General features: G+C 37.3%; 3 protein-coding genes across 8 annotated transcripts; 1 reads left to right on the top strand and 2 right to left on the bottom strand.

Annotated features, from left to right (window-relative positions):
- Positions 1-1,613: 1,613 nt before the first annotated feature.
- LOC109546948 (beta-TrCP) lies at positions 1,614-7,653 on the bottom strand. 3 transcript variants are annotated; one of them, XM_019918124.2, is made up of 10 exons: positions 7,388-7,653; positions 4,015-4,246; positions 3,518-3,704; positions 3,194-3,458; positions 2,793-2,984; positions 2,589-2,732; positions 2,423-2,541; positions 2,183-2,372; positions 1,952-2,105; positions 1,614-1,898 (listed from the first exon to the last, which is right to left on the bottom strand). In XM_019918124.2, the coding sequence occupies exons 1-10, from the start codon at positions 7,439-7,441 to the stop codon at positions 1,870-1,872; spliced, it is 1,566 nt and encodes a 521-aa protein (XP_019773683.1). In that variant the 5' UTR covers positions 7,442-7,653; the 3' UTR covers positions 1,614-1,869. The 3 variants fall into 3 exon arrangements, with proteins under 3 accessions (XP_019773683.1, XP_019773684.1, XP_019773685.1); XM_019918125.2 differs by having other exon boundaries at positions 1,952-2,102; positions 7,388-7,652; XM_019918126.2 differs by lacking the exon at positions 7,388-7,653 and adding an exon at positions 7,146-7,233.
- On the top strand, positions 7,213-9,954 carry LOC109546950 (acylpyruvase FAHD1, mitochondrial). Of its 4 annotated transcripts, none has more exons than XM_048668380.1 (6): positions 7,213-7,231; positions 8,003-8,069; positions 8,960-9,056; positions 9,195-9,338; positions 9,497-9,647; positions 9,709-9,954. In XM_048668380.1, exons 2-6 carry the CDS (start codon positions 8,014-8,016, stop codon positions 9,897-9,899), a joined length of 639 nt encoding a protein of 212 aa, XP_048524337.1. In that variant the 5' UTR covers positions 7,213-7,231; positions 8,003-8,013; the 3' UTR covers positions 9,900-9,954. The 4 variants fall into 4 exon arrangements, with proteins under 4 accessions (XP_048524337.1, XP_019773686.1, XP_019773687.1 ...); XM_019918127.2 differs by lacking the exon at positions 7,213-7,231 and adding an exon at positions 7,670-7,807; XM_019918128.2 differs by lacking the exon at positions 7,213-7,231 and adding an exon at positions 7,777-7,867.
- LOC109546947 (WD repeat and HMG-box DNA-binding protein 1) lies at positions 9,948-14,104 on the bottom strand. The gene is made up of 14 exons (XM_019918123.2): positions 13,837-14,104; positions 13,533-13,776; positions 12,973-13,219; positions 12,639-12,920; positions 12,322-12,585; positions 11,979-12,264; positions 11,631-11,920; positions 11,412-11,584; positions 11,100-11,357; positions 10,829-11,041; positions 10,684-10,779; positions 10,558-10,629; positions 10,239-10,505; positions 9,948-10,145 (listed from the first exon to the last, which is right to left on the bottom strand). The coding sequence occupies exons 1-14, from the start codon at positions 13,911-13,913 to the stop codon at positions 10,050-10,052; spliced, it is 2,865 nt and encodes a 954-aa protein (XP_019773682.2). The 5' UTR covers positions 13,914-14,104; the 3' UTR covers positions 9,948-10,049.
- Positions 14,105-14,122: the final 18 nt, after the last annotated feature.

Raw genomic sequence — 14,122 nt, 5'->3', positions numbered from 1 at the left:
AGCACAAGATGTTTCAAAAGGGGATAATAAGTATGACATTGTGTAACCAAAAGTTGTAATCTTATTTCATTGTAGAATTACAAAAACAATGAAACAATTTCTAGAGATAAAAAATTATTTTTTTTAGCATAATTTCAGCAATTGAAATGTTTTACTTCAGAAATGCTATAATTAGAACGCTCAGTTCGTTCGTAAATTGTTTTACAGCGCGTTTTCTAAGTACGTACAGAAAACCACTTGCCACTGGTGTCAATGTATGAACGATTCAAAAGACCTCAACCTCATAAGACTGTGATCAGGTTGAGAATCTCTTAAAAAGTCCCTACTCAAACGCTCATTTTTTCTGTAGATATTTAGAGTGTTCTATGTATAGTTAAAAAAAGTTGATTTTTCTGTAATTATCTACATAACCACTAAATTGGAGCAATAAAAAAGGCATCTTAGGAAGAGAGATGCTTCACACAGTCAAAAAGGCTATGTAAAATACAATAGCAAGGGTCATATATACGATATTAGATAATTACTGAAAACTCAAAGCCATTTGTACTTTGATATTTTCGAAGCTTGATAGTTATAATACATATCAATAAAGTAACCTAAAATAAGTGCTTTCTAGGTCTAGTTTTGCGATGTCGACATCTACACTTACACACCACATACTAATTAAGCAATGAATTAGTAACATGTCCCGGAAAAAATTAAAAATATATTAGCTTTTTTTGAAAGAACAATCATTGTTTGCAGAAAACATCTATATGCTGGAAGGAAAACATGTTCTGAATGGGAAGTACCCGAAAAGAATGGCTTACACAACAAGTCTTGAGCTGCGTAAATTTTCTAATAACCTGATCACGTTGCTTTTTCAGTCACTTCAAATCACTACTGTGACTGAGAAAGCACTCAAGACAAGACAATGGGAATATTGTATAAAACGCTGCTGCAGCTTGAACTGCCAGCAATTTAACACAAATTAAAGACTCTAATGGCTTTGCTTAGAAAAGCGTTTGTCCCAAGAAATTAAATTGATTTTTCGAAGCACCGTTCTATGTAAGAGAATGAAAGTTTTTTCTATTTTTGACTGATATTATTGACACTATTTCAACAACGTCAATTTCAACAATTACTCTTACGCAACATAAAGTAAAACTTAATTATAGTTGAAATCAGCGCCAACCTATGCAATATTATAAAACACATCTTTATATAGATATAAATCAACTTTCAACTCAGATATGTCATGGAAATATACAAACGTACTTTACATGAACAAATGCCTAAATCTTGGATTAAATTAAAATAATTTCAAGTGAAAACAATGCGACTTTCTACTAAAGAGTATGTTGCAACAATAATTACTATTGAGAGAGCATAATTGAACTGTGTTTATTATGCATTTTCAATTGAATGTTAGAGATTTGGGAAAAATGTCAGAATCTTGTAATGCAAATTAGCTGAGACGTTTTACTATACTTGAGGTTTTTTTTTTATTTTGGAGACTGCTATTGGGTTGATTACCTGATCATGATCGAAGTTGCCCATATTGCACCATTGGAATGCCGAAATAAGATTCATTTTCACAACAACTATTGCTGAAACAATAGTGTCTGTGGAAATGTTATCTCCTGATATTACCTCTGGTAAATGTAATCTGTATAAACTGCAACATGGGCAACTTCTTACATTCACGGTGATTTACAATATCAACCAAGGCGAATCCAGAGATCTATAATAGACTAACTAAAACATATCAATTATTTTAGCTAGTTATTCAATCACTCACATGTCGGCATTATCGACACTTACATCCACAGGATGCAGATCATTTTAAAATCACGTTTCTCTTAATCTACAGCAACTAGCACAACCAGTTTAGTCCAAGTGTAAATCAGTCCAAACAGCTGCAAAGAAAAATGTGTAAAAAATAGCTCGGTGCAGAAATTGGATAGCTTACGTGAAGATGGTGAAGTTCCACATCCGACATTGCTCATGTTCCGATCAGGAATCGAATGAAGAAAGTCCCATATAAGAATCGTGTCATCGTGCGAACTGCTGACAATTTGAAATTCGTCGAACTGTAATCTAAATACGCGTCCGCTGTGCTCCTGCAATAATTAAAAAACGGGTAAAAGTAAAGCAAACCTCAAAAAATGACTAGAAAATGTATTTTTTTTTAGGTCCTTACCACTAGTGTTCGTAGACATAGAGAACTAGTCGAAGAGCGTGGGTCCAAAGCCGCAAGCAGGTCCCAAACTTTAATTTTTCCGTCATATGCACCACTAACGATTCGTTTACTATCAAAGCGTATACATCTAACTAACTCTTCATGACCCTCTAAGACTCGCAAACAAACTCCACATTCTATATCCCATAATCTAAAACATGTATTATTTACCTCGTGTTAGATAATCTGAAAATTACTTACCTTATAGTGTTATCTGAACTGCCGCTAACTACCAATCTATCTCTATATTGCAAGCATGCAATGCCTCTTTTATGCCCACTAAGCGTACGAAGAAATTCGCAATTTGACGTATTCCAAACCTAAAGAGAACAATCAAACCTTGCCGGTCGACAACTCAATAACATACTTTAATTGTGCGGTCTCCGCTGGCAGATACAATATATTTCTCGTCAAAATCTACAACGTTTACAGCCGCTCGATGTCCAACCAAAACTCTTCGGATACTTATTTCAGATTGTGAAACCATATCCCAAACGGCTATGGAACGATCCTGAAAAAACACCAAAAGTAACACATACTCCGCATATTTTATTTCGCGGTCGGTTATTACCTTTGAACAAGTGACCATCATTCCATTATTGAACCTAAGATGTAAAACGGCTTCGCAATGATGTATCAAAGTATTTACCATCTCCCCAGTGTGCACGTTCCAAACGCGCACTGTACCATCGCTACTGCCACTAATGATAACTTTGTCGTCGTACTGGAGACAAAGTACTGACCCTGTGTGTCCAATTAGCACCTAAAACCAATGGTTTCATCAGTAAATTATCAACATTTCAAGGTTGTTTAGCTCTGAAGATGCAAACACTAATTCGGGTAAAGAGTTTGCTTTGAAGGATCGGTGTAAAAACAACGACCCCGCTTTAACAAAGCAAACTCTCTAGTTTTGAGGAGCACCTTAAAAACAGCATTACTATTAATAGATGTGAATTTCCCTGAAAAAATTACTTTGGTGCATTGTAGTGTAGTCCTGTCCCATATTTTAATGGTATTGTCCCTTAATCCAGAAACGATTTTCTGATCATCATACTGTAAACAGTAAACGCCTTTACTGTTTTCCGATCGACAATTGATCCTCTGTAAAATGTGCTTGCCATTACGCCAATTGTTCTCCAGGCTGCTTATATCTCTAATTATTTTCGGGTATAATGTACGGTAAAAACTATGTGGCCGATGATTTTCGCCAGGACGCGGTTTGAATAAGTACTGAATCCTGAAAGGGGAAATTTATTAGGTTTTTGCGCAAATTTCAGTGATTTTTCGCTTAAATACCATCCTCTGCGTTCGGCCAGCCCTCGCCAAAGAGAAATTGTTCTAACTTTTCTTTCTATCAATTTTTTCCAGAGCATTCCTTCTGATATCACACGAAACCATTCCTTACAGACTAGTTCGGCATTTTTTAGACTCTCGGCGTCAAGATAAGATAAAATATTCTCCGCTACGTGATCCAGACCTTTTTCTAAAATAAGAAAAAAACACATTATGAATTTAAAGATACATTTACAAAAATCAGCGGTTTAAAATAGACTTCGGTTGAATGAAGACCAAATTTGCTCGAGTGAATCGACCCGAATTCGGTTCAAGTCTAGATGTGCCAATAGAACCATTAAAAAACAAACGTGAGTAATTAAAGCTGTTGCTTTTGATAATTGGCCTCGTAAATAGATAACCAGAAAGAAACGAAATAGCTGCAGGAAAAAATTCGACTGATCGTAATCGTTACGTGTGTTACTCATTAGATATGGTTTATGAGAGGAGAAAAAACTTACTAGGTAACAAGGAAATAAAGTCTCTTTGCAACATGGGTTTCAAGTATGAATTGATGTGACCATGTTGATAGTGGCACATGCGAGTCAAAAGGTTCTCCACAAATTCGACCTGATCTGTTTCGCTCCATTTTTCAAAATATCGCAAACAGGCCTCGCGTTCCGTGCCGAAATTCGCTGACGACGCCGAGTCTTTTTTTCTAGATGTGTCGTATGGTAACACAGTCATTGGGTACTGAAATGGACAAAAAAGAGTATAAAGTACACATATTCCAATTACCTACTTATAAGAAACAGCTTATTAACAACAGCCAAACACAATATTCTACATCGACAAATCTCGCTCTCTCTCTATGCTACAACAACTAGACGGAGTAATTCTAACACCGATTGAAGCAACTTTTGTCGCCTACAGAAGACGGACTGGAATGAGAATTTAATTCACTGATTCAATCAATAAAACATCAAGCCTACATGATAAACTTCAATAAGCCATTAGGAAAAGACATTACAAAATCAACGGGCAAGTTCCGCAAAGCGATTTTTCTTTAAAAGATCCGCTAATATTTCCATTTTTTTTAAATAAATCTAAACTACTATTCAACCACCTAGTGCGGTGACCTTCCTTTGAACAGTTGAGAAAAAAATTACGTGTAAAATCCCTATAAAACCACACGCGAAAATGGAGATGGACGTAAAATATTGCCAATCACCAGTCGCAACCTCGTTTATATTTCACAGCTAAATTATTAACTGCACTTTTTAATTGCAACACTTGTAAATATATGGAAGAGCGACTTCGAATAGAAATGTATTCTCAATCCAGACGGTTACATGGCAATATAGTGAACATTAATTAACAATAGTAATTCAATTTATAAGGCAACAAAGAGAGTTACCGGTCCCCTAAGAAAAATATAACATAAAGTTGCACCTAGTTGGGACGTACCCATACATAGCACACAATAAAAAGGAAATTAAAAAAGGGTCAATGTAGCCAATTAATTGATTTATCATTTAAGATTCATTATTAACAGAAGCAAAAGTCCATAATTGGTCAATCTGTTCTAATAATTTATCGTTAAAATATTAGCAAGGACGGCGCAATTATAGTCTATTTTATAAATGCCATATCTCTATTTAGGTGTTGTTTTTATAGGGATTTGTTCACTTGAGCTTTTCCTAGTGGCGCGAGGCTAAGGTTAACGATATAGATCGGCTGTTGATGTGCATTTTTGGTAAAAATGGTTACATAAAAATTAATCGAGATCGTATCTACAACTTTTTATCACTCAATCATTAATTAATAACTAAGTAGTAGTAGGCAAGTCATTCTGCAAGCCAAAAGCAATGGGATGAAGAAGCGCAATTTTTTCTTCGGTGGATTCTCATTTTTACATATCGAATTATTCAATCTTTATAGCAAATAGATGAAAACCTTGGAATAATCCAGTAATCCTTTGAAAAATAATGGACGTTTAGCACAAAGTGCTTTTGAATGATTTATTTGGAGTTAGACTTGAAGACGACAAAAATGCAACAACGAAAACATCCAGTTCTAAAATGATTTAAAATGTATCACAATTAGTCCTTTATGCAATACTCTATGTTTCCATTCAAGGTAACCAGGAGAAAGCGATTTTGTGTTTAGTAGGACGTGATATGATGAAGGAAAAGGACACTTTCTTTTTTACTAATTCGAGTACCTTCTTTAGACGATGGTGAAGTTATAATAATCGACTAAATTACCCAAAACCTGTGGAAATTACCTCAGTTAGCCATCAAACCAATAGCGACACAAACTATTAATGATTCAACTATTATCTTTATCTACAAAACCAGTCCATTTAGAATGTTAGATACATTTACATGATCAAAAATGAATCATTGGTGCAGTAATACAACAGTCTTCAGGTTTAACTGGCGGTTTTTTTGTGTTTTGTAGCCAAACTATAGTAAAGCCAAAACACTTTCCCATAGTACATGGAAATGGTGTTTCACTGTTCAATTCTAATTGGCATTATTGATTCCCTAATCAACGTAAAATCAATGCTGCTTATCCAATAATTACATTGTAATTATGCATATATCGGTTCAACTGGTTTCAGTTCAGGACAATCTTTGTTTCACTATCTAACTGTAGATTTATTTACAAACGCCAGTTAATTAAGAAAAACGCTTTTATAGCAATTTTCTCTAATTATAATAAGAACAAAAGGTCATAATCAAATGGCAATTATGCAAAAATAAATAAATCTGCAACTAAATTGCAACGCCATTAAGTGTGGATAATAATTAGCAACAATGTTCGGTTCTTCAAATGACACAGACTTTGAGAAAGCTTCTATAAAAGATACCATTGTAGTCAAAAAAATATAAATAACATGTTAAACAAACCAGGGGCGGACCCCTGGTTTCAAGTTAGATCCATTACGAATATTTATACCTAGACGGATTTTGGGGACTGAAGGCGCTTTTTAAACCCATTGCGTGGCTGTTCAAACAACTGAATGGAACAAATTGACTCGACAACCACTAAGAGACAACGAAAAAAGAAACGCTATCAAGTATTTCATGCTTGCAATAAGCCTAAATACTACAACTTTAGGCATTGGGATCGGATCAAATCCAATTTCGTACCCAATTTTTTTAGGTTTTAAAGCAATTATAGCTACTGAAAGTAGTGAGGCTTCAAACTTTCAAAAAGGCAACTTTTCTTTCACTTAAGCTCATAGGAGCTGGTTGGGGTAATGTACCTCTAAATCCGCTCCTGACAAAGGACTGTTAACATTTCGTGAATAAATGACACGCTTGAAGAAGCCAATAAATTGAATTAGGAGCTGACAAACAGCTACCTACTAAATAGCAGTGAACAGTGGCAATACATATCGATTTACCCCAAAACTGAAGCAATGAAAGTAAAATATGTGTTGAGACAAAAGACAATTGCGCTAACAAAGAATATCACTGTGCCATGAGATTGTTGTCTTGTAGGCTTCTAAAAACTAAAAGTACAGTTAGAGGACAATAGTTGTGTGCTACTTATTGCAACAATTAACTATCTGAACAGGAGCTCTTGGTAAACAAGTGAGAAGAAAGAAATCAAAGCTGACTAATTTCGAGTTGGTACTTACACGCAATTAACCGCAATTGATGAGGAGAAAATATGATTAACTGATTAAAACAAAAAAAGAAAGTTTCTTGGAATAGGAAGCAGAAGGTAAGGCTAAGGTTGACAGATAGATGACAATTAACTTTTACAAAAAAACGTTGCCTACGTAAATGATGTTCATGTATTTCCTAGAATGTATTCGGCAATTAAATATAAATAACTCTCTGTTTAAACCCTACAAAACAAGATCCATAGCAAGTTTACCTGTGTGTTGTTGCCAGTAACGTCTTCGATCTTATCCGTTTCCATTTTGATCATTTTGCAAGTAATTTTCTAGGTTATCCAAGTTGCACTAAAGTTTTCCACGCACCACCTAATCCGAGCACATAGAATGTTCACTTTCACATAATTTTCCACGCGAAAAGAGTATTTTCCAACGTGATTTCACCGAAAAAGTTAGAGGAAACACTTCTTTTTGGCGATGGCGGATTGTGCCGTGCCGAGGAGAATGACGACTGATGTGACATCTGACACGCAGTGTTACTCATCGTCTAAAATCTATCCCCCATGAAACACCAACAAAGCTCGGATTGATTCAAATATTTCGCGCCATTAATTAAACCAGATTTAGAGAATGTTTTATGGTCAAAATCAACATCAACTTGTTTATTCTCAATGACAAAGGTTAGCGATAATATTTCAGATTGCGATCGTTTAGAGTGTGTGTTAAAAGCCATATGGATTGTAAGTTAGGCTATTTTCCGATTATGTAACTAGAGCAACAAGTAATGTTTTGCTGTTTCTAATAAAAAAATATATAAACCCTGCTTTTTTGCCTCCGATTGTATGAAACTGACTGACTGAAACGAGTTGTTTCAGCTGATCTTTCTATGGAGAACTTTGTCCAACATGGGACCAAATGCATTGGCGTGGCCGCTAATTATAGGTAGGAAATCTATACAGTTTTGTTTCTAAAGCATTTTCTCATCGGAAAAGAATAAAGAAAATTGTCACGCCCACCGTAAATTTATTTAAATGAGGTTTCAATTTAAGCCTCTCAATTTAAAAAATTGTTTTTATAAAACCGCACTGCTTTTTAAATAATGTCCAAACTTTTCTTTGCTTTGGGGTTTTCGACAATATTTGAGGAACTATTTCAGATAAACAACTGAACTTTTCTACTCATGTTACTAATACTTACAGCTATTCAATGCGCGATAATTTCCATGAATGTGTGATTGGTGAAGATTTTGGGGTTGATTGGTATTATTTCGCCCCTAACTTCTCCGCCACTGAACAAAATCGATATTTAAATTTAGTTCTTGACGAGTCGTTGCTTTCATCAGAAAAACGTACTCTTGGTCAAACGCGCTAATTTAGAAGGTTTTTGAGAAAAAATGCGTTATATGTATGATGGAACAACGTTCGCTTCTTTTTGTTGCAAACTGGTGTTTCTCATGATAAAATTTATGTTTTCTCTAAAATGGCTCGAATTAGAGCACTTTTTTGGGTAGCACACAATTGCTAGTTGCAAAAAGTCCCAATCAACCCCAAAATTTACGGCAGTAAGAAAAAGGCGATTTGAACGAATGATTTCTAAACAAAAAGTTCTCTTATTCCAAATCGTCGATTTAACGCGTTTTAGAGAAAAAAATGTATTTTATGATGCAAGAGCTTTTATTCATTTGCATACCAAATTTCAGATCTCTATCTCAAAAAGTTTCTGAAATATAACAAAAATACTGAAACAAAATATGTTATCACTAAATTTCCATAATGGGCTACTTTCTCATAAAACATTCATGACATTTTAGCTAAGATTTAAAACTTTTTTAGGTCTCTTCTAAAAGTCCTTAACAGATCAACGCCAGATGTTCCAGACTTTTTCATGAAGCCCCCTAGTTCTTATATAACGGAAGGACAAAAAATAATTGTATGTTACATTAAGCTTAAGCCTCAAATTAAAATTAGCATTATTATGCCCCACATCAGCACACGGAAGACACCCTCTTTAACGAAGATTTAAAATATGCTTTCAATCATTTTATCTTACTTTCGTGCTGGATTTTAGATACCTAAAGGTTTCTCTGTTAACGAAGAAATCGAACTGGGAGTGGTAATAGGAAAACATGGGAGAAAAGTGTCTGAATGCAAGGCAATGGATATAGTTGGTGGATACTGTCTAGCTTTGGACATGACCGCTACTTGCAGACTTGTACGTTGTACCCATTAATTATTAAAAAAATATATATTCAGGTCTAGCTAGGACCATCACTCTGCTCATAAACTCTCTCAAATTCAATTCCGAACAGAATTGGCCATACAAACCTTGATAATTGCTATAAACGATAACTTCTAAGTATTTCTTTCAAGGGCCTAGCCAGACAAACTGGTGGAAGTTGGACATTAGGAAAAGGTTTTGATACAGCCTGTCCTGTGAGCAAATTCATTCCAAAATCACAAATACCCGATCCGCACAATGTGGAATTATGGTGCACTGTAAATGGAGTGGAAAAACAGCGCGGTAATAAATTAACAAATGCGTCCCACTTTTTAAGAGTTTTGATGAATTGGGGGCATTTTAGGCAACACCGACGACTTAGTTTTCAATATTCCCTTCCTGATTTCGTACATTTCCGAATATATTACGCTTGAACCGAACGATGTGATCATAACAGGATCTCCGCCTGGAATGGGGCCTGTTACGAAGGGCGACGTTATAGCAGGAGGCATTACTGGGGGTGAGAGCATGAAATTTGATGTTGATGCTGAATAAACATAGTAATACATTATTATCATCATTATTAATAAAGAAAGCCGTTCACAAGGTTCACCGTTTATTTTTTCCACCCTTGTCTTCCATAATATCAAAGATTAAACGATAGTAAAAAAATAATTTATTCTGTACCCACTTACTTACTCATTTTCATTGTCGTTTGGAAAACATAAATTGGTTGAGTTTTCGCTGTTTTCCTACTGGCTTTTCCGATTCGGCGTCCGCCAATCTTCTCTTCTCTCCAACCTAAAGCATATTTTTCGAGCAACATACAAAAAATACTGGCAATTCTTTTCACAGCCAAAGAAAACTATTTGAAATTTTCGCATTAAAACCTACCTCAGTACTTTTCTGTTTGGCGTCGGGCGTTTCATAACTGATTCCCGCATTCTTGTCTGTTAAACTCAAGGGACTAGCGCTGCCCGTTTTCTTTGCCTTCTTCAAAAATGGATTAAATATTGGGGTGAGACTTTTGGTCTCATTTAAGTCGTCTCTCGCCTTTTCTGTTGGCTGCTTTTTTAAAAACGGGTTTCGCGGTACTTCTACAACTTCATAGGCCTTGAGAGTTTCATCCGATACCGACTGATCTTCGCTGAAAAGCGAATCCTGAATCGAAGTAGGTTTTAGTTGCAAAATTTCATTTAAAAGTGCTATTTACCTGACTGTTAACCGCTGAAAGATTGTTTTCATTGCTAATGGGCGCATTCGTTTCAAAATCTTGCTGGCTTCCCTGCAAGAGAAAACCGATTGAAATTGCCAAAATAAAACACAACCCATTTCCTACCTCTTGTTTGGTCTTCTTGGTTTTGGGCGTTAGTTTCGAGATGCTCAGCTTCCCCACTCTGGGCTTAATTACTGCTTGCGCAGGCATTTGCATTTCCTGAAAAACCCAAATAAAACAAAAAAAAATCCGCTTCACTCACACTTACAGTCGTTGAAACCACGCTATGAAACGACTTGGGAGTGTCATCGGCATCTCCATTCTCTTCCTGCAGCACTGCAGCCAAATCCATCAGCTTCTCACTCAGTCTCCTCTTGTTCAATTTCGTGGTATATTTCAGCCCCAAGTTCAAAATCTGTTGATTGCCCACCAGTTGCATGAACTCAAACGCTCTTTGATCCAGGTCATTTTTGCAGGCCAGCTAAAACAATGCCCCGTTCAATTTTCCAAAGGCTTTCATCTTTTGGATTAAATCTCACCGCAAAAATTTTCAAGGCAGTCTCTTTATATTTCCGCTCCGTATCCTGGATGTTCAAGTTCGACCACGTGAACATGTTCATTTCCATCTGGGTTTTATCGGTCGCGGTTTCAGCAAATGGGGGCTCAATGGCGAGCTCACACACCGTGGGCCGCGGTACGAAGCCCGGATAAACCGTCCCTTTACAACGGATTGCGCCAATTGTTTGATTCGATTCGAATATTGTTGTTACGAAAAATCCATCGCCTGGACTTCTACGCTGTAAAAAACGTTGTAAACCCCCTTTAACAACACTTGGAACCTTCGTCCTTACATGCTTAGTGGTATCACAGAAAGGAATCCAAGTGTTGCACTTTGGAGGGAAAAGACTGAGCATCCCCAAAGAATCCATCATTCCTGGTGTGCCAATATCAGAAAATCCTAGCCAATATAACGTAGATTCCGGGCCTAAAGCCGACCCCAGCTCGAAACAGTCCACGTTCAGGCCTGAAAAAGCTTGGAGAATTCACATAAGCTAAGGATATCAACTCACCTTCAAACTTGAATAATTTTATAATGATGTTTTGGTCGCTGTTTCTCACTGGACCGGCATGATAAGCGACTAGTAAGGCATTTTTGAACGCCGCCATACACACAGGAGGTCCAGGCACGGACACTATCCCTCTCTGGGTCCCAAAAATCGTGGCAACTCTCACTAGATAGTTGGACATGGCAAAACAGACCATACTTTCGGAGGCTGCCACCAGCACTATTTCCTCATACTCCTCCACTTTTAAGTACCACTCTTTGTTGCTGACTGCCAGCGGAATCACCATGATTTGGCTGCAATTTCAATACGAAAGTTATAGATGAACATTCAAACCAAAAAAGCTTGATTAACCTAGAATTGGCTACCGCTAGAGCTCCTTTTCCAATTGAACCCATGGTGTAGTCCTGAAAATTCTGCAGCATCATGCTGTTATGGAAAGTGGAGTCATGGAACTCGACTTCAATGGTTTTCTGGTTTGCTTCGTCTCCCGAGTTTAGCCCGTAGCCTTTTACGACTCCCACATCATTCCAGCAGAGGTATCGAGGATCCAGATGCTCTGGAGTGGATGTAGGCATAAAGGGCGACTGCATTGGAACGTCTGGAGTTCGCGGTCTTCTCGTGCTGCCTGGAGATGAAGCTGAAAATCTAGAGTTTAGTATCTATATGTATATTATTTAGATGAATTATTTATGACCTATTTCATCCACGCTGCGTGCATCGGGATCAGGACTGTCAAGGGTGCCAAAATCTAGAACCTCCGGCGAGGCTCGATCAGTGTCTTCGTTCTTTTCCTCTTCCAGAAAATCGCCAAAATCGACATCGTTCTCTGTAAAGCCGTTTTCGTCAACCTTTTCCACTTCGGTCGATATTTCCTCGTTATCGACAGGCTGCAGTCTTGAGCAGTTGGACATGATACTGACCTGGCCTTCCACGTCTGTATAGACAATTTCCCCATTTCCTAAAAATTAAACAAAACCTACTATTGGCTTTTATTAGCTTCCAGGCTGTTACCTTTAGGATTCCACATAAGTCCACAAATAGCATTCGATGCATCGTGCTTTGAAGTCTGAAAGACTGTTTTCTTTAATGTCTCCCATATCACAAAGTCGCCTTTAAGTGACGCTGCTGCTAAATACTTGCCGCAGCTTGAATACTGTAACACTGAGAAATCTGCATCCACCTCTGGACATTTTAGTTCCTCTTCCGCCCATGTAGTTGTGTTGAGAAGTTTCACCACGTTCTTCAGGGGATAAGCCAACAGTTCGCCGTGCTTTGGTTCAAAATCCAGACGACCTGTTGGCACGTTTATTGAATATTTATTGACTCTGGCGTTGCATGAACTTACACAAATTTTTTGCGTTTGCAAAGCTATTGACTTTAGGAAAACAGGATATTTCCTTGAGGAGAGAGTAGGATTCCACGTCCCAAATGCGCAACTTGCCGTCTCCAGTGGAGGCAGCCAGTTTGGCCGCATTGGGACAAATCGCTACACTTAAACAAGGCGCTCCTAAATCACTAAGAGAAATCTTTGCTACTGAAGTATCCAGGTCCATTAGAGTTACAGACATGCCTTCGCCTGCTACGGCTGCAAACTATACAAAACGGAATAAATCTGTTAACATTTCTTCGGCTGAAACTGCCTTGTGTGGCACAGTGTTTACAGCTGATAAAATGTTTTAAATTTTACCTCAAGACTCAATTTTTTTTATCTCAAGAAGCAGATTTTATCTCAATCAAAACAAATCAATGTTTTCAGTGAAAATGCAATAAAGAAAATAAAAAAAAATAAGCTTTTTAAGAATCAAAATATCTAGCTCCAATATATCATAACAATAAAAACACCGCGTTAAAGCTGGATAAGCCTCAAGAAACATTTAGGCCCCCTAGCTATCAACACATACATACGTTCTTGTTCCTGCAAATCACAATCTGATTAAAAGGATCTGTAGCCCTGGTGAACACTCCATCTCGTTCCCCTGCTGGATGTGTGAGAATTTGAATTTCATTGTTTCCAGTGGAAGTGTAAATTTTATCATCCTTCTGGCACACGCTTAGAGCCAATTCGCCCACACATGTGTGATTAGGATCGTCCATTTCATCCACTGACCATATCCGAACATCTCCATCAGCTCCACAGGTGATAAAGTGCCTGAATTTTATGAAAAAACGTTGTTTAATCACTTGGCTCCTACTGACAACAAACCCTTACTCTCCATCTGCAGAATAACACACATCTGTATGCCCTTCCTCATGGGCATACCGCAGTGGCTCGTGTATAATTTTCATTGAAAATCAGCTCCAAGTGCTGGAAATTTCAACGTTTTCTTTGGAACTCTTGCAACTACTGTAACTTAACCTATTCGCGCCATTAGTCAGGCCTTGCTTACGAGTCAACTTACTCATAAATGAACGGAAGATCCCCGAGGGGGCGCCACAGCGACGTTTACAGCGTGGGTTTACAGCTGATTTCAAAGATGCTGATTTGCATTTTTCGC

Source organism: Dendroctonus ponderosae, unplaced genomic scaffold (assembly GCF_020466585.1).
Source record: "Dendroctonus ponderosae isolate FM_Combo_2020 unplaced genomic scaffold, Dpon_F_20191213v2 Dpon_F_20191213_7, whole genome shotgun sequence".
In the NCBI taxonomy this organism is placed as follows: domain Eukaryota; kingdom Metazoa; phylum Arthropoda; class Insecta; order Coleoptera; family Curculionidae; genus Dendroctonus; species Dendroctonus ponderosae.
This window is presented reverse-complemented; position numbering and strand designations above follow the sequence as displayed.

Bases quoted from the DNA above. Each gene is read 5' to 3' on its own strand.
- LOC109546948 (XM_019918124.2), bottom strand. From the start codon at position 7,441: ATGATCAAAATGGAAACGGATAAGATCGAAGACGTTACTGGCAACAAC. The intron at 2,985-3,193 runs GTAATTTTTTCA...CATTGGTTTTAG, and splicing joins CTACACTACAATGCACCAAA to GTGCTAATTGGACACACAGG. The intron at 1,899-1,951 runs GTAAGCTATCCA...TTTTCTTTGCAG, and splicing joins TGGAACTTCACCATCTTCAC to CTGTTTGGACTGATTTACAC.
- LOC109546950 (XM_019918127.2), top strand. From the start codon at position 7,765: ATGGTCAAAATCAACATCAACTTGTTTATTCTCAATGACAAAG. The intron at 8,070-8,959 runs GTAGGAAATCTA...AAACTTTTTTAG, and splicing joins GGCGTGGCCGCTAATTATAG to GTCTCTTCTAAAAGTCCTTA. The intron at 9,339-9,496 runs GTACGTTGTACC...ATTTCTTTCAAG, and splicing joins TGACCGCTACTTGCAGACTT to GGCCTAGCCAGACAAACTGG.
- LOC109546947 (XM_019918123.2), bottom strand. From the start codon at position 13,913: ATGAAAATTATACACGAGCCACTGCGGTATGCCCATGAGGAAGGGCAT. The intron at 13,220-13,532 runs GTATGTATGTGT...CGTTTTGTATAG, and splicing joins TGATTTGCAGGAACAAGAAC to TTTGCAGCCGTAGCAGGCGA. The intron at 11,921-11,978 runs GTTAATCAAGCT...TTGAAATTGCAG, and splicing joins CTAGCGGTAGCCAATTCTAG to CCAAATCATGGTGATTCCGC.